This window comes from Zychaea mexicana (genome assembly GCF_025766255.1).
Source record: "Zychaea mexicana strain RSA 1403 chromosome Unknown BDB00scaffold_15, whole genome shotgun sequence".
Classification (NCBI taxonomy): Eukaryota; Fungi; Mucoromycota; class Mucoromycetes; order Mucorales; family Lichtheimiaceae; genus Zychaea; species Zychaea mexicana.
This window is the reverse complement of record NW_026516678.1, coordinates 61,194-80,285: the sequence shown is the minus strand read 5'-3', so window position 1 is coordinate 80,285 and position 19,092 is coordinate 61,194. Positions and strand designations below refer to the sequence as shown.

Genomic DNA, 19,092 nt, shown 5'->3' with positions numbered 1-19,092 from the left:
GTAGAACCGTGTCATCTCTATTGACTAACGGGGTAGAAACACTGCAGGGTTCAAAACAAGAAGACAATAAGGGCTCTTCGACGTCGAAACTAGTTTAAAAGGCATGCAGGAAACAAAATTATCGGCATGTAGGAGAAGCGGTAGTATGTATACAAAGAGCTGGGTCTCTCTTCCACAAATATTATTGCCCCATGACTTCCGTTCAACAATAAATTAGTGTTTTACAACAAAGTGCTTATTATATTATATTTTCACATTCGACATGTAATATTGTATGAGGAATCTATGTAGCTCCCTACTATTAACCACTTGCACTTCCTGTCTTCACAGCAAGTAGCTGGGCGTGGACGAATTTAGGACTGGGTTGAATTATATTCCGTATGCTGGAACATTATTGATGCGCGGTTCCAGTTACACTTATTCCGCGTTGTGATCGGTGTTATCTTTAACTCATGCAAGCCATAATAAGTAACCGAGCACTAGGTAGAAGCTCAGTAAATTATTCGAGCCAATATCCATATCTTAGACGCATACAAGAGGGTAGATAGAGCGGGAAAGCTGATAGGCTTGTATAACTGTTTCATTATAGCATTTCCGTCTTTGGTGTACAACACCCAAAAGCAGCCATTTGTGTCAATGCAACACGCTTTATTCTTTAGTTGGATTGCATCAGCAGCGCTGTGCCTCCGGTTGTTATGAATACTCAAAGGGAGGGTATATTCAAATATGCTAGTTAGGTATACATAGCCATCCTTGAGTGCTTACAGTGATGGTGCTTAGATGAAAGCTGTCTGATTCTTGTGCTTTCTGGAACTCATTAATAGTTCAAGAATCTGCATTTTATCTCCTAAAGGAAAAAGATATTGTTTTATTAATAAGCACTCTAGGTGGCGGTGGTGACTGACAATCAACCTCCAGTAGAGTTTACGCTGACAACAAGTGCATAGCTGCAAGTGCTTATAATTGCACATTTGAGGATGCATGTGCTCGCCTCTTAAGTTTTTGCTTGCTTACATATACACGGGTCAACCTCATGATTGTCTATCACCGCAGCTGTAGATTAATGCAATTTGCGATCATGATACTATATCCCACCCCCTGTAAGTCCTGTTCACTTTATTTTACCACTCTATTTATCATTGAACTTTCTTTTGTTATGGATGCATTGTGCTATGCATTTTCGTTTTAGGAAAATTAAGTAAAAATAAATGGTGACGCTGCCAAGCAATTGCAGTGGTCGCCTTCTAACTACCAGTGTCGATGCTTTAGATTATCAGCAGTTGTCAAGCATTAAAGAGTGCCATACCACTAACTCGAAGCATTTATAATGATACTTTATTGGTTGCTGTGATATGACACCTGCAAAGTGGTTGCTCATAATGTACTTCAAGGTTAGCGAAGCAAATGAGAACTGTTCATCATTCCCGTGGCCCAAAGATCGGCTCGTGTTCCGCTGTTCATAAGCACAAAGGCCCAAAAACGAATAGTCAAGTAACTGAAATAGGTAGCACGGGAAACGTTTGTTCTTTTTTGCCCATTTTTTCTCACAATGTCACGGAACCATATGGTTGTACATAATGTGCAATCCTGCAACGGAAGATCCCTTTACAGACCCGATATAAGATTTCTCATCCTTATATTTTACTGTATAGACGCACAATTAAATTCTAAGCTTAGACTATCATATTGCTTTTTAACTTGCTTGGTAATGTTTTCGTACAAGTCAATTGCGGCACACGTCTGTACTATTCACACTATCTTGATTGGAGAAGTGTAATATGCCAAGCAATTTGGGCTCATGCAATGAAGAATTTTTACAAGGAGATTGGATGGAAAGCAGTGGCCACAGCAGGGAGAAAAAAGCACGGGACTCTCGATGACTTTCACTTACCGTGAAGGGAAAAGGTTACTATGTAGAAATCACGGGAATCACTGACGCACCCATAACAGTTAAAGTTTATGAAATGTAGAGTCAACCACCACAAGGCCGCGCGGGCCAGAAAGTAGTGGGTCCCGCTGATGTAAAAAGAGCCCCGTGAATATGTTGGGAGCTTTGTTCAAGGTACCCATGAATTATCAAGAAAGTCTTGGAAGCTGTATGTAACATAGGTATCACAAATGGTGACCCGTGCGCTTGCCCGTCTGTCTATCTATCATCAGGAAGAATACTGTTCCAGACCTTTGTCCTTTTCTTTCGCTTCTACTCTTTCACGGTACCTTGAATTGTGAGGCGTCTGTAAAATATCCTTCTTATTTCTACGAGATATGAGTTCAGCAAACACCAGCCGAGGATGATGTTTCGATCAATATTGGAGTCAATATGTATCACATAGTACCTAAACTTTATATAGATTCTAGGATAAAATTACCTGAGCCAACTATACTGCCACCAAGCAATAGGTAGATATTTTGTTGATCGTTTGGTATATCGCAAATGCGACTTCCTTCTTATGATATTTGTTTTTAGAGGACAGAAAAAATAAGAATTGGACATTTAAAGCTTTAACTCCATAATCTTCGCTAAAAAAATAGGTGTACCTTTTGACTACTTTAGTCGAAGATAAAATAAGGGCGATGATGAAACCAGCTAATGCGGACACTTTTACGACCGTACATGTTTGGCACCTTTAATCGTTGAAACCTGTGCTTTCTACAAAGCAACATATGTTTAAATAAAATAAATTTAAAAATACGTGAATACTATCTAGCAAGCCGTACCCTGCCCAATTCTATACATAAGCGATACAGAGAAGAAAAAAACCAAAGGGCGACTCGCGTAATTAACCGTGATTTTAATTTGTGGGTTTCGATGTATATCCAGCTTACTATAAGCATACGCTACGTGGCCGTAGAATATCACTCTGATCGAGAAACATTTGTCAATGAGTTACAAAGCACCTTTTCTTTTTGTGTTCGCATCACCTTCTCCTTCGTCAGCTTTCTCTCATGTAGTGGTACTCGAATATCAAAATAGGATGATCGATCCGGCTTTTTTTTATTGTGGTGGATTGGGAATTTTCTTTCTTTGCTTATTAGACTCATGGTCTGTCCGAGATTCCAGCTCCCGAATCTTTTCCTTCAAACGTTGGTGCACTTGCTCTTCTTCATCAACTTTGCTTGTTATTCTGTCCTTGGCATCTTGTGCACTGTTCAGGTCCGCGGTCAACTTCTCGATGATACGATCGCGCTCCATGAGGATATCGTCCGCTCGCTATTAATGTTTGAATAGTATTTTAAAAAACGTGTTACTCCAAGGATGCTGTTCATACATTGTTCAAAGTTTCAGCGCCCACTTGTTCTAACGTACCTCTAGCTTTAGCCTTAAAGCGCGGATTTGTTCTTTGATTTCGACAAAAGATGAGGAAGATTCCGCTACTGCTTTCTTTTATGCAGTTCGGACATATGTGATTAGTCAGTAAGTACTGATAGAATAGCTAGCTCGACGCAAAGGACTTACCTTTAACATGGCACTTTTTGTAGTTTCTACTTCGGCCTGTTTTTCTGCTGCATCCATCTTCCGCTTGGTATCACTGAGCTCAAGTTCCAAAGAAGCGATCTTCCGTTTATATATCATGTTGTTGTCTTCCAGTTCCTGGGAGTGAATACGTTGTTGCGCTTTTGCATTTTCTAATTCTTGCGCATTTTTTCGTTCTACCGCCTTTTTCCAGAAAGATAGTTATCTTCTGTTAATATATCCATTCTCCCTCCTACACCTTTGATTACAGATTTCTTAAATAAACGTGTTTGGATTACCTGTAAATCTGCCTTAGCTTCGGCTATCCTTTGAATTACTTCTTTAATTTCAATATCTTTCTCCTCTGCCGTACCGGTAAGCCCTTCTCGATATGCCTCCAGCTTTCCAACTACGTTTTTATGTTAAAAAAGGGGGACGCGATCAGTCAAATGCTGCAAGGTTGTTAAAACACACACTATCACTTTTGTTCTATTAATGAGAACACCTACTTTGATCGCGATCTCGTTGTAACTGGTCTTCCATGTCTTGCATACGTCCCTAAGCAAGGTGGTTAATACAAATCTCTAAATCGCACACCATTGCTGTAGTATGGCGGCGGCGACGCGTTGAAGTGGTTTTTTTAAGAAAAGGAATGGGCCATACCCGAATGTCCCATTGTGGTCGCTTCTTTTTTGCAGTCGTTGGTGACGACGCGGATGCTGTTGTACTTGACGATGGTGAGCTGGTAGTTAATCTTCGTTTTGTGGGTTGTTTTGATAAAGGTCCAGTGGTACTGGGGGACGATTGCCGTCGTTGTTGCTGTTGTATTGCTGCTGCACGAGCAGCAGAAGCTCGTGTTGTGGCGACAGGGGGTGCTTTTGCGTCAGTTCGTGGTCGCCGTATTCTGTTGTTGGTAGAGCTTGTGGACGAGGATGTGGTTGGTGCTTTACGTTTAGTCGATTCTCCTTTGGTCATGATTGTGTGTTTAGTTGTATCGTTTAACAGAAAAACGAGAGGGATGATTTTTAAGGCCCGTGATTTTCGTTGCCTGAACGCGTTTGGATCGCGCGTGCACGCGCATAGTTCGGAAAAAGCAACTTCTTTACATCGCTTCAATTTTCTCTATGGCACACAGTCATGTGCACCTTGTAGCAGTATATGAGACCAAGAATACTCAAGTCTACCATGGCAACAGAAGTGCTGCCCAATTTGTGTCCAAAGCTACTCTTCACGTACGAACTTGCCATGAGAGCGTACTACATTTATCTGAAAGTCTTTCATGTTTTAAAACTTTCTTCTATAATATGGTCATACACTAAACTAGTTTGAGACTGTTGCCGATATCACAATGTTTTAACGATCAGTATATGGGCCATCTGTTGCCTTCAGGTCAACTCAAAACTCAAATCCATTGGCGGTTCGCGGTGATCTATGTTTCGAGCAAAGCATTGGTCCAATGCCGACGGAGCTAAATTCACGGTCACATTAAACGACATAAAAGGACGTCGACTCAGTCTGCGCTGCTTTTTCCTATAACATTATGAGAAACCCCAAGACGTCAGCGATTGTAGAAGACGATGAAGAAGACGACGTTCCATATGACGAAGACGAAGAAGTAGAGGATAATGACGATGTCGACGAAGAAGAAGAGGACGACGAGGACGACGATGAAGACGATGATCCTGTACGTTTATCTTTTTAAATTTACTGCGTATGATTTTTCATAGGGGACAAAGCATATACAGGAAAAACTAAAGGCTAATTGTAATTGTCGATAATTAGCGCCCCAAAAAACGTGCAGCTAATCCTTTCATTGATGAAATGGCTCTTGTCGATGAAGACGAAGAGGAGGAAGAAGAGGAAGAAGACTACGAGCGTGAAGGTGAGTTTATCCCCTTTTTGTATGCTACATTTTTGTGGACTACTGGATTCAGATTTGGAGTATACATCTATATATACATTAACATTGTTTTGGTTTATTTCAGATGGATTCATCGATGAGGGTGGGGAGGAGATTCCATCCGAGGCCTCGATGCAAAGACGCCACTTGGATCTTGATCGCCGGCGTCGTGAAATGGAAGGCATGGACGATGAACAAGTAGCGGCATTCTATGCACAAAAGTACGGTGGGCGACGGGCGCAGGCATACAAGTCTTCCGAAGAAGTGCCGCAGCAACTGCTGCTGCCAAGTGTGAACGACCCAAATTTGTGGATGGTTAAATGCAAGGTAAAGAATTATCTGGATAGGGATACGACAAGAATATAAGTTTATGAGTTGCTAAAACCCTTATTTTGTGTGAATAGCCGGGCAAGGAGAGAGATATCGTTTTGGGCATGATGAAGCGATACTTTGATCGCTTATACAGTGATGTGCCATTGGATACGTTTTCAGCATTTGCAAGAGAATCATTGAAGGGCTATGTATATATCGAAGCAAGAAGATTGGCTCATGTACAGCAGGTAACAAACTTATGACATATGATCGGTGTATTTAATGGATTCAATAGTGTTTCAATGGAAACTCATACTAATTTATACAAATTTAGGCCATTGCAAATATACCGCATGTTTATCAGACAACGTTAATTTTGGTGCCGATCCAGGACATGATCGATTCTATCAACATACAAAAGAAGGTGACCGAAATACCCATTGGCGGATGGGTCCGCGTCACTCGAGGAACATATAACGGTGATCTCGGCAAAGTGCTTGAGGTCTCTGATTCGCAGGACACAGCTTTGATCAAACTGATCCCACGTCTGGCACTGGATCAGCCTGAAGAAGAATACGAGGCCAGTAAAAAGCGAAAGAAAGGCGCAGCAGCACGACCGCCACAACGATTATTCAATCCAGAACGCCTCAGCAAACGACACATTTCGAGCTTACAAAAGAAAGGTCCTTATTGGGTGTTGGGCACCGACAGTTTCCGCGACGGCTATCTCGAGAAAAATATAAAGGCGACATCATTGCAGATCGAAGATGTCAGCCCGTCTCTTGAGGAGATTACTCGGTTCATAGGAGATTCTGGTGCAGCGGGTGAAGATGGGGATCGTGCCCTGGATTTGTCTGCAGCCTCGCTCCAGGCTGTAAATGATGCACAGGCAACATCATTATTGCAACCGGGCGACACTGTCGAGGTCATTGAAGGTGATATGGTCCATACTATTGGTACGATAGAGACAGTCAACGATGCGTCCGTTATCGTAAAACTTGACATGGGCGGCTTCTCAAAGTCGGTGACTTTGCCTGCCAAACAAGTACGCAAAAAGTTCAATGAAGGTGACCACGTCAAAGTCATTCACGGTCTGCGTAAAGATGAAAGTGGTATGGTTGTCAAGGTCGAAGGCAACGTGATCACCATGGTTTCGGATTCGTCTCTGGAAGAAATTAAGGTGTTTGCAAAGGATCTTCGTGTTGCTGCCGAGGTCACCTTGGGCAAGACGACCATTGGCAACTATGAGTTGCATGATTTGGTTCAACTTGAGTATGTTTCTATATATTTTTGATGGACATGAGTGAGAATCTTGATTAATATTCAACCTTTGGCTTTTCACAACAGCTTCCATACTGTGGGTGTTATCGTCAAAGTAGACAAAAACTCGCTCAAAGTTATGACACACAATGGAGACATTCGTACGCTCGCACCACATCAAATCACAAACAAACGAAATAGCCAAAGAGCTGTTGCAACAGACGCCAACGGCAACAGTATAACCGCCGGAGACACGGTTATGGAAGTGCGTGGTGACAGACGGACATGTACAGTGCTTCACATTTATCGACACCTTGTGTTTTTGCACTCGCGTGAAAATATGGCAAATTTCGGTGTGTGGGTTGAAAACACACGGTCTGTCATGAGCATGTCGCCCAAAGAACGTCAACCGGTAAGCTTCCGATCACTCCGTACATATGCTATTTGCTGTTACACACGAGCTTAACCTTCTTTTCTACTCCCTCATTAACCATCTTAGTCCCGAGACAACTTGCGACAACCTAACAATGGCCCCAACTTCCGCGGAGGCTTCGAAGGCCGTGGTCGTGGTCGAGGGGGCGCTCGTGGCGGCTTTTTCGGCCGTGGTCGTGGTGGTCGCGACAACTTAATATCCAAGACAGTGCGTGTTACACAGGGTCCACACAAGGGCTATGTTGGTATTGTCAAGGATTCGACTGAAACAATGGCAAGAGTCGAACTTCACACAAACTCCAAGGTCATCAATGTCGACAAAGCCAAGCTGGTACTAATTGGTGTCAAGGGCGAAACCGTTGGCCCTGTGTTGGACGGCGAGCGCGCTGGTGGCGCAGCAGATTCGTTCAGCTCGCGTCCTCCAATGACGCCAAAGCGCTATGGCGACGGCGCCATGACTCCACGACACTACTCTTCTGGATCACAGACGCCTGCATGGAGCATGAACTCACGAACACCCAACCCATATGCGAATGATGGTTCCAAGACGCCGGCATGGGATCTGGGCAGCAAGACGCCCAACCCACACGCTTATTCAGATGGATCAAAAACACCTGCTTGGGACTCGGGAAGCAAAACACCTTCATGGAAAGCGGAGACGCCTCGGTGGAACTCGTCTGGTGGACGCACGCCTGGTTTAAACGACTATGGAGACCGCTCGCCTACTTGGAGTGGCAACAGCAGCAGTCGATACGGAGACCGAGACGTTGCACCCACACCAGCAGCACATGCCATGGCACCAGCCACACCAGCAGTAAGTTATCTTTTCGCCGCACTATTGTAAAGCTAACAAGTGCGAGATGTACTGATTTGCTTGTTATGTGTAGGCCTCATCAAATAATGTCGCACCTTCTCCTGCACCTTTTCCACAGACACCTGGGGCAAACTTCCCTCAAACACCATACGACAGCGCACCGACCCCTTACGATGGTGCACCAACGCCGGGCGCTAATCTTGCACCTGCAACGCCTGCTGCACTCACAGCCCCTACTCCAGCCGCCCATATGCTAAGTGCACCAACGCCCGGTGGCTACATCCCATCAACACCAGCAGGATCAGTACAGCCACAAACTCCGTTTAGACCTACAGGCGGTGATTATGGACATGTTGAAGAGCAAGGTAGAGTATATGAATATGATTCTTGGCCTTTTAAATTGCTCATACATTTTTCTTTATCTTTACAACAGCTGAAGACAGTTCAGACTGGCCCATTGAAGAGATTGAAATCAAAGTAACCAAATCAGGCAATGGCGCTCAACAGGGCCAGCTTGCATCGATCGTGTCTGTGGACAGCACTGCACGGACATGTACAGTCACTTTGAACGACGGAGGCGCACGAGCAGATTTAGCATTTGACAGCATGGAACCTGTTCGACCGAGCAAAAAGGATCCTGTCAAGGTTTTGCTGGGCCAGCATCGTGGTGGTATTGGTGCATTGATTGGTGTAGATGGCCATGATGGTATTTTGAGGCTGAAGGGCCAAGGCACAGCATTCAAGTTCGTCAGTATCAATGCTGTTGGTAAATACACTGGTTCAGAAATGAGTAATGGCGTAGTATAAAGAAGCCAACATCAATCTCGAGCTATGATTCCCCTCCCTCCCTCTCTCCCTCCTTCTCTCTTTCACACATCTACCTAAAAAGCGCTGCTATTAAAAGGATTGACCAAAATTTTTCATTATATTTATTATCATCCGTTACAAAAGAAGATAAGAATGCGTATCGAAATCTTGTACGCGCTGATATTGTTATAGTGCTATTTGCATGTTCCGTACCATAGGTCTGGCATTATTAGCCGTCCCAATTTTACTGCTAGCCTCGCATCCAAATGACTTCCTTAGGACTTGTTTGCCCTGACCCTCGTTTATTGCAGGTACAAAATACCAGTGGTGCATGATAGCAACTTTTTGGTTAACTGCTATCATTTAATCGATGCCATGTATATTTTGGCTATTTTTTCTCATTCGTTTACGGAGTTAGCATAAAGCATACATACTCGATGTATTGACTAAGACCCGTTGACAACGAAGTGCATAGCGCATGAATTTTGAAACTGCCTGATCTAAAGTTGTAAACAAAAACAAAAAATGAGAATTTCCTCGTACCTATTAATGGATTGGTAATCACACTCGTGTGGATGAACGGTTCTTATGTGTTGCAACCATGGCATAGGATCCATGATACAAACTGCAGCAAATGTGTACAATCTCTAAACATGTGTCTGAGTTCTCTTTCTTAAAGGTAAGGTATAAACAGCTCTATTCGTTTCCGTTACATAGACCTTAATCATGTTCAGGGTAGTGTAACGCATGTCTCATTGCAAGTTACAAAAAGGAATGAGGGGCAATCATTTGTCCGTTTTCTACGAAATCGGCGAGTATGACTTCTATCTTATGGACCTTCACAAATCAAACGTGCGCTTCGATGCTGGCATATTCTAAAAGAGCAGATTTCGTGCACATACCCGAACGTAGAGTATAAAATTTTTATTTGGAGTCAATGCATACTATCTATTATCCGCGTCATAAAATTTTACTTTTTAAACAAAAAACACTTGTACTTGTTGTAACTTGAATCTTTGCATACTTTCGGCCCAAACTAGATACACACAATTTGCGAGAGTTAACCCAACGGTTCGATAGAAAGTATGATATCATAATAAAGCCAGATGATCATGCCGCAGTAGGCTCCACTAGTTGTATTACAGCGATGTCATGACAGCTTATAAAAAGGAATTAGTGGCGAAGGCCTGCAAAGTAAAAACCATGCCCCGCCCACAGCTTAGCAGAGTAAACAACCATGCCCCTCTCACGGTCAATGCAGTAATAGTTAGCTCAGGGGTAAGAGAGCGAAAGGGGTGGAAAATATTTAGTGATGTTACACAGTCTATAATAAGCTTGCGCATACACATGCATAGAAGATACAGAGTGGAAAATTTATACATGCACACATCAAAGTTTTTTTATTAGCTTTTAAATTGACGGCTACCTTTTCAGGTAACGCTTTGGGTGGGAAACTCTGTTTAATACATCTTGCTGAATAAAGCACATTCTACATCTGATATACAGCTATGTATGAAATGGCAGAGGCCACGTACAGTATACAGAATCAAGAGCGCATCATTTGCATTAACCCCTTATGATCTTCGTAAGATTGAAGGATCGCTATGTGATTCGAAAGAGCAGTCAACTGCAAGAAGAGACTGAATTGAAGGATGCAAAAAAGGAGGAAAGTGTATTAAATAGTTAGAAGAAAAGTAGTACATGCTATAATGTATAAGAGCGATTGTGTGAATTGATAGTTTCAAAGGGGTCTATGAAAAAACTAGAGAATGGATCGTGTGTGTAGCATGTTGCTTTTTTTGTTTCTACAGAGTAAGTAGCATAAATATATGTGTATGTATGTAGGAGGTATTGATGATGATAAATTGAAAGTTATTGATATCCAAGGCCATTATTTGGCCAATTGGCCATGCTGCGTCGGTTGCCATTATTCATAGGAGCAGATCGATTGCCAGAGCTCATACTTGGCGTCATCATCCCCGGCATTTGCATTGGGGTACCACCTGTCATGGGCATCAAATACTGACTGTACATCTGACCGCTGGGACCAGCAACGCCAGGAGGCATGAACGATTGTCGGTTATTGATAGGTGTCGACATGCTTGGCGCAACCATTGGGGCACTCTCGCTTCGCATCATTTCGGAACGTCGTCGTGCGTCTGTGTTACTGATGCGACCACCACCACCGGCCTTTTTCCCCATGTTAGCGACGTCCAATGCACTTGCTGAACGCAATGCCTTTTCCGGTCCTGGACTACGGCTACGTCGTTGGTGACCACCACTCATGGCTGAAAGATTCATATCACTGCGGCTAGCAGTTGCTCCCATTGAAGCCAAGTTCATATCGCTTCGACTTGCTCGCATCATCATTTTGTGTTGATGGTCCGTGCCAACTCCTTGTTGCAACTGCTGGAAGCTAAGATTATGGCTCTGTTTGGCGGGCATTCTACCCAGCAGACCGCCGTCAATAGTTGCACCATTTGGTGCATTTACACGTGTCTTGGGATTAACCGGCTTTCGACGCGAATCTTCCTTTTCCTTTTCCAACTGTGTCAATAGATCCATGGCTGAAACACTCTTGCGGTTGGGATTAAGGTTTGCAGGTGGTGCAGGTGGTGTTGGTGCCAAAGCTTGCTGCTGTTGCATCATCATGGCTGCCGCTGCTGCTTGCTGCTGTTGGAATTGCTGATATTGTTGGATTTGGGCCATCTGTTGCATCTGTGCGGCTTGCTGCATTTGCCACTGCATCTGTTGCTGTTGCTGTTGCTGCATATGATGATACATCATGTCCATTTCACCGATGGTGGAGCGTCGGCTACGTCGATAACCCGAGGGGACAAAGGACGAACGTGAAGCTGAGGAAGGCAAGGCTCCATCCTCCTCCTCCTCTCCGCCATCGTTTTGATTAGGTGAGTCTTGAGCGGATGACGGACGGGAACTGGTTGGCGTTCCGTCCGTAATACCTTGTCGCCAACGCTCAATAGCTCCCGATTTGCCGGTCGCTTCTGCATAAGGGTTTTGAGTGATGGCCGCCTGGACTTCCGCTTGCTCCGTCATCAAGTTCATGTCGCCTTGCGACCGTGATCGTTTGTGCATGCTCGGTCCTCGTTCCAATTGTCGAAGCGTAGACATACGTCGTGCGTTCAATGCGTCGTCATCCAACATGGTATTCGACGGTCGTCGGGCCGTAGCAGTCATGGACATATCCAAAAAGTTTTGCGTGATGATACGATCATCATTATCAGCATCCTCTTCATCATCATCAGTGTCATCATTCTCATTCTCATCCGAGTCTTCAGAGTCGCTGGCTTTCTGACCTATAAACATAGAAAGTACGGTAGTGTGGATAATTTTAGAATAAATTAGGTGAATGACCTTCTTGTTGATGAACACGTGGTCTGGAAAACGTGGACGAAAATAAAACACTTACCATGTAGGTTCCGACGAGAACGGTTCTTTTCCTCATGGTGCTGTTCCACTGGTTTTTGCTTGCTCTCATCTTCATGATCGCTAAGTTGCTGAAGATTTGGTTTAGCACCAGGGGTAGGAGTAGGAGTTGGCTTGCTGTTGTTGAGAATTTGGAAGGATGCGCTCTTGCGGGGCATCGGTGTAGGCTGAGATTCTTCATCGGAAGACCTTTCATCTTCGTCTTCGTCTTCGTCGTCGTCATTATCCTCGTCGTCGCTGGCAACAATGGTTTTGCGCCGAACTGTGGAATTTCCATTCATGCATTTGTTTTGATAGATTTAATACCAGTGTTTTACACAATAGGTTCTATCTTGGGTTACATACCTGCAGCAGTGGGTGGGGGTGTGGCACGTTCCTGAGACGATGATGCGCGGTGGGATGAAGAGCCTTGGCTGGTGCTGCGATCGCTTGGCTGAGGTGATGATTCATACACTTCATAGCTACTGCGTGGTCGCCCATGGTGAAGCATTTGTTGTTGCTGTGGTGATGGCCCTCGAGATTGTTGGAGCTGCTGCTGCTGGTGTTGCTGCTGGTGTTGTTGAGGAGGATGTTGTTGGTAGTCTAGCAAGTGAGAGCTGCTACGGCTTCTCCTGCGTTGTTGAGGATGGTGAGACATGGGACGCGCTTGTTGTTGCTGTTGCTGTTGTTGAGCCGGGTGGTGGGGATCATGACGGAGCATTTGCGAATGGGGTCGAGCGTGGTGCATGCGTTGTTGCTGTGAATGGCGTGGTTGATTTGGAAACAGCATACTTTGACGCATGTTTTCGGAAACGTGGGATTGGTGAAAGATCACACTCTTGGTCCAAGGCTCGGCCTCTGATTCACCGTCATCAGGAGTTTTGATCGCTTTGGCCAGGGCGAGACGGGATAGGGACACAGTAACATTGTCCGTGTCAAACTCCGAAGACATGTTTTTTTTGAAGGGAAAAGGGAGGAAGAGAAAAGGAGAAAGAGAAGGGAGTGGAATAAAAGGAAGCGAGGCTCGTCCTTAATTCCTTATTCTGTTTCTTATACACTTTTCTCACTTAATAATTTCACGCATTTCTAAAAATAACTTTAGCTTTGATTTCCAGTTACTCTTGGCGCGTCTCTGGGATATATTATGTCGTAGCTCAATTTTTTTTCTTTACTTCTACTAATTTATAATAAATGGCTACCTTTATTTATAACGATGGATGTGGGAATACGCATGAAACCGGAAAAGACATTATTCAAATGGATATGGACGTTGACGCGTGATGTACCCAATAGAATCTGTCACCAATTACAGCGAATACCTGGACGTAAACCCCCCCCCCCCGAACCATTGAAGACCACAAAAACAAATAAAGAGGAAGACAACGAATCCGTCAAAGCTGATGTTCCGAAAAAGAAGCCCAGTCGTGTACCGAACAAGCACTACAAAGATACGGGAAAAGAACAGCTTTTCTATTTAGTGTATGAGAAAGAAATGACGGTCCGAGCTGCAGCATTGCAACTTCAAATCAAACCACGTACAGCGCAGCATTGGGTACAAAAAGATCAGAAAGTCCCACAAGATGAGATACAAAGGAAGACAGGAAACGGTAGACCTAGAGGAAAACCGGCGATACTAGGGGAGGAGCATAAACAGCTCCTGGTAGACAAGATAGACGAAATCCTTCGCTCGTGCCGGATCAGATTGTGGCAAGCCTAATCGAATAGTTTTCTGGGCTGGAGATCGGAAAGACTGCTCTCTACAATTTTGTGACCAAAAAATGCAGGATTAGCCTCAAAAGAGCTCACTTTCACTCGGTTGAAAGAAGTTGCTCTGAGAAAATTGAAGAGAGATTCCAATGGATGAAGAGTTGGATGGAAACCGATATAAACTATGCTAGCAATTGTATGTTCATTGACGAAGCTGCATTCCATATTAACATGAAACGCTCCTTTGCGTGGTCAACAAAAGGAACCAGAGCAACAGTGAAAGTACCGAAAACAAGAGCGAAAACGACAACCATTTTAGGTGCAATTTCTTCTTATAATATTGTAAATATATCAGTTAGACGACCTAAAGCAGCGCTCACTTCAAAAGAAAGGAAAACGGCAGGTGGTTATCAAATTGCTGAGAACAGCAAAAGTGGCACCGTTACTGGACACTACTTTAACTTGATTGCTAGCACTTTGGATGTGATGGATCAGCACGGGGAATTCAGGGACCAATACCTTGTTATGGATAATGCACCTATTCATAAGAACGCTGATATTCAGAAATACATTGAACACCGTGGATACCGTTGCGTCTATCTCCCTCCATATTCGCCAGAGCTAAATCCCATCGAGCAATTTTGGTCAGTGTGCAAGAGCAAGTTGAAAAGGGAGCAACTGTTGGATGAAGAAACCTTGACCAGCAGAATCCGTGACGCATGCAATCAAATCCTGATAAGTGACCTCAAAGGGTTTTGTAGATATTTTATCTCAAAGTTTGATGACTGTTTACACAGTGACTCAAAAAATTGCTCACGTGTTCGGCGCTTTTTCACTTTTACAGTTCTGTTATGTAGTCTTTTCTTTGCAGCTGTCAATCACAAGAAAAGATGGAAGATGTAATTTGCCGAGCTCTCTTCGGTCCTTCTCTGGGGGTTATGATATTGAGATCGCTCTCAATAGTATCGGTAATGATCGTACGATGGGGATGTTTGTACGATATCGGCTAGCTCAATACGGAACTCTCGTTGTTCCCAATATTCAAGATTTATCCCTTTTTGTCAAATTTCAGCAACAAAACGTCTGGTTAATCTGAAATCTGTCAACCAATGAAGAAAATTTGGACCACTTACAATATCACGATCATCGGCATGAAAGCCGTGTATACAACACATCACTATTTTAGTTATCTTTTATAGATATAGTACGACAGTCTGTTTAGTGTTTTATTTACAGATAAGTCTAACTTATTTACAATTATTGTAAGGATGTTTCATTATCTACAAGATTATGGTCAATCCTTGACTGGATCATCACAGCAAGTCTTCATTGCGGTTTGCGGAACCGTTAACCGTGTGAAACCAAGGATACTCCAGCACTGCCATAGGTATCAATGTTGAACCAACGAAATCCCGTCTACACATTTCTTGTTTGCTTTCCATTTCAACTTGTGAAATAAAAAGAGTGAGGATTAGTTGCTAGAAAATAATCCAATTCAAAGCAAAGTGGAGCAAATTTACGGACCAAGATAGTTTCACCAAAGCGCAAGACTGCATTTGGAATCGAGTACACAATCAATCGACACATAGCAGCTCTAATATAAGAGATAAATGGTAATGAAAAACTTCATCCTATAAAAAAAAGGAGTGAAGTCGCAACAATCATGAGGGAACTGGGGAAAGTTTAGACGGTTGCCCCAATTATGCAATGATCGTTACTTGACCCAATCCCAAGCGGCACGAAGCGAAACAAAGGTAGGATCTTACATTCTCAAGGGTTTTACCTTGATGCCATTTCGAAAACAAAGGAAAATTGCCATGAAAGTCATTCAGAAGAAAAATGTTGTTGGCAACGGAATCCTTCACTTCTTATAGGACAACTTGGCGCCATGACAACTGTTCCACCTCCATTTTTCGACGGTAAATGTTTACATGAGTTTATTTGCTGTTTATTTCGTACGCTTATTATTATGTAGTTTTTCAGTCGTATTTTCAATCGACTACAGATCCGAATCTGGCAGATTTTGTTGAGACCCATGAACAATCTATTATCGCATACCACCAGAAAGGTGAAGATCTTGCGTTCGTATGGTCTACAAGATATGGCAAAGCGCAATCATTCTATTACAAAAATTTTATAAAACGCGAGCCACTAAAAGTCAATACAAAAACCGTCAATTTTGAAAAGGTGGCCTTAAGATTCTTTCAGTAAGTGAAAAAAAAACAATTCTGCAAAGAGTGTTTTATTGATACAGCTATTCAGTCTGAGGTTCCGGCGGGCAAAGAAGATAATGCAACGTCGGCAAGCAATTCCAGCGGCAGTACAACAAGCAATAGCACGAGAAGCAACAGAAGTGCGGCACCTGTCTCGTCAGTGTTCCTGGATAGATTTCACAGAACTTATGAAAATATGATCGATGAAAAAAGTGGATTGTGAAGATAGGAAAGGTCGTTGAGAATGAGATTTTCCGGTATGCCCTCCAAAGCCAATTCGAAAAGTAAGTGTATTTTCTTACCAATAGTAAAATTGCTGACTGCTCCAGGATAGTTTGTCCCATAGTTTTATTATCGATCCATTCGATCCGCTGTGGAAAAACAGATTTCCGAGTGATGAAATCGATGAAATTCGCAGACACAAGCTGCATACACTTCCACCTTGCCCTGACCAACTGCTGAATTACTTGAATCATTTTTCTGATATTGTAAGCACGTCTTTTCTTTCGTTTTTTATTCTTATAATTTTATATGACATTCTATTTTATCTGACTATTTATAGAAAACATTGGATACTCTGATCAGTCAAACATAGAAGCATCATTATAATTTTGATCAAGCTTTCAATCTTAAATAGGTGCAATTCTCTTTCGTTTCAGTATTATGGCTCTTTCAAGGAAACTATTTTCCTCTCATAAACTAAACAGAAGCTGATATGGTCTGACGCATTTGGTTGTTCATCGACACAGCATTTGACAATGTCAATCTGGACATATGATGGTAAGACTGAAAACCACATGTTAATTAATAATTAATTAATTGATTATATAATTTTCTCTAGTAGTGAGAAGGAAAGCATTAGGAGATAAACATAAATTAATAAATAAAGATTTCTTGATAAAATATATTTTTTTAATTGATCTTCATTTAATAAAAATAATATAATATTTTAAATTAAAAAATTGAATTTTGTTATTATTATTAAATATAAATCAAATATAAATCAATATATACAATATGGACACAAGTATAAAAATTATGGATGATTATAAAAATAAAAATGATGAGAATATTAAAAATTATAAGGATGCATAATTTAAAAATAGACATAAATATATTATTATTAAACGAATGGCAATTTTTATCAGAAGATTGGAAAACAAATAATTCATTTAAACGTAGGATAGAACTAAATATTAAATATATAGATGAAATATATAAAGAATTATTAAGTAAATTGGGATATATATCAGTTTTTTCTTTTTATCTGTATTAATACAAACAAAGAATATACCAGACCTTATTATGAGTTAAAAAAAGGTTTACTAATTTTATATCATTTAGTTAGTGGCTTTACGTCAAAAGAAACTAAACAATTTATTCCATATTCAACATTCTATATGTGATGATAGAGCTTTAATAAAGATAATAAGGGACAAGATTAAGTATCTTTGAGATGATGTTTTATTCCAACAAAAGATAAAGCTCTTTTATATTCTAGCTATTAAGACGGCGATATCAATTCATCTGACTAATGGATAAACTATGTGATAGAGGATGGATCAAGGACGTATCAGAACTTCTATTGAAGTCGCTATGTTAATCGGGCACATCTTTGAAACCGGCGTTAGCTGATGTAATGGCCGAGGTACCTGTTGATAGGTTCATTGTCCTGTTCACGTAAGGTGGATCATCTGAGTGAGAGATTTTATTCAATAGTGTTTAGCCGAAATGCCGTAGTGCTCATATGTATGTGCTATAATGTTTAACCGAATATCTTATTATTGATATCTTAAGCAGTGTATTAATGTGGTTCACCACACTATACTATTTATAAAGAATTTTGGATAACAAATTATGAAAAGTTAAATAAATTTACTGATTATTGTTTTTTTTCAAATATAAAAATAAGAATTTTATCTGTAAAAATTAAAAATTCAAAACATTTTAAAAATATAACATTATTATTAGACAGCAGACACGATTCTTCTATAAGTTATAGTAAACCTGATATATCTTTTCAAAAAAAATGGTCTTTTAAATTAAAAAGTCAGGAATAAGAACACAAGTTTTATGTGACATAAATGAAATGGCTATTTAATTTCTAAAAGTAGTTTATGTGGAAATAGCAGTAATGGAGGTATGATGCTTGATATGAAGGAGTTATATAATAATATAAATAAAGGGAATTCTATAGCCCTTGATAGTGGTTATACACTTTTTATAAAACAATTTGAAAATCTATGTAAAGAAAAAAATAATGAATGATCAGATGATAACTTTTTTTATCCAATATGAAAAGAAAATAATATAAAACTAACAAAACAAGAAGAATATTATAATGCTGTATTTAGTAGTTTTCGTTCTATAATTGAACAACAATTTTGTGATTTACAACAAAAGTATAAAAGATTTGATAATAATAATTCTATGTTGAAAGCTGATGATATTAAATATATAAATTTACAAATAAAAGTTTCATTCTTTTAAAAAAATATCCGAAAGTTTTGTGATAAACTTAATGTTGTTATTATATAAGATCATCACAAGTTATAGATAAATTGTGATTTTGAATTTCCCACAGAAACTAAATTAATTAATATAGTTTATACTAATGAAATAGAACAATTAGAAAAGCTTAAAAAATTAAATAAAATTCAAGATGATTTATTAAATTTAAATATTAATAATATTGATATAATAAATAATAATATTATGAATATTGATGAAACAGAAGATGATAAAAGTGATGTTGATTTTCCACAAT

At 41.0% G+C, this 19,092-nt stretch overlaps 4 protein-coding genes across 4 annotated transcripts; 2 read left to right on the top strand and 2 right to left on the bottom strand.

Annotated features, from left to right (window-relative positions):
- Window positions 1-2,778: 2,778 nt before the first annotated feature.
- BDB00DRAFT_136277 (uncharacterized protein) lies at window positions 2,779-4,468 on the bottom strand. Its single transcript, XM_053116203.1, has 6 exons — window positions 4,118-4,468; window positions 3,964-4,012; window positions 3,754-3,863; window positions 3,458-3,658; window positions 3,308-3,382; window positions 2,779-3,211 (listed from the first exon to the last, which is right to left on the bottom strand). The coding sequence occupies exons 1-6, from the start codon at window positions 4,427-4,429 to the stop codon at window positions 2,996-2,998; spliced, it is 963 nt and encodes a 320-aa protein (XP_052982468.1). The 5' UTR covers window positions 4,430-4,468; the 3' UTR covers window positions 2,779-2,995.
- Window positions 4,469-4,994: 526 nt separating this feature from the next.
- Window positions 4,995-9,084, top strand: BDB00DRAFT_953124 (uncharacterized protein; the record flags this gene model as incomplete). The annotated part of the gene is made up of 9 exons (XM_053129609.1): window positions 4,995-5,138; window positions 5,237-5,336; window positions 5,440-5,681; window positions 5,759-5,914; window positions 6,001-6,938; window positions 7,014-7,338; window positions 7,426-8,172; window positions 8,246-8,537; window positions 8,606-9,084. The coding sequence occupies 9 exons, from the start codon at window positions 4,995-4,997 to the stop codon at window positions 8,977-8,979; spliced, it is 3,318 nt and encodes a 1,105-aa protein (XP_052982467.1). The 3' UTR covers window positions 8,980-9,084.
- A 1,276-nt stretch (window positions 9,085-10,360) lies between these two features.
- BDB00DRAFT_809469 (uncharacterized protein) lies at window positions 10,361-13,434 on the bottom strand. The gene is made up of 3 exons (XM_053122485.1): window positions 12,772-13,434; window positions 12,410-12,688; window positions 10,361-12,296 (listed from the first exon to the last, which is right to left on the bottom strand). Exons 1-3 carry the CDS (start codon window positions 13,355-13,357, stop codon window positions 10,852-10,854), a joined length of 2,310 nt encoding a protein of 769 aa, XP_052982466.1. The 5' UTR covers window positions 13,358-13,434; the 3' UTR covers window positions 10,361-10,851.
- Window positions 13,435-16,541: 3,107 nt separating this feature from the next.
- On the top strand, window positions 16,542-17,070 carry BDB00DRAFT_953119 (uncharacterized protein; the record flags this gene model as incomplete). The annotated part of the gene is made up of 3 exons (XM_053129608.1): window positions 16,542-16,609; window positions 16,660-16,813; window positions 16,888-17,070. Coding segments are annotated over 3 exons (255 nt in total), but the record flags the coding sequence as incomplete, so codon positions are not given.
- Window positions 17,071-19,092: the final 2,022 nt, after the last annotated feature.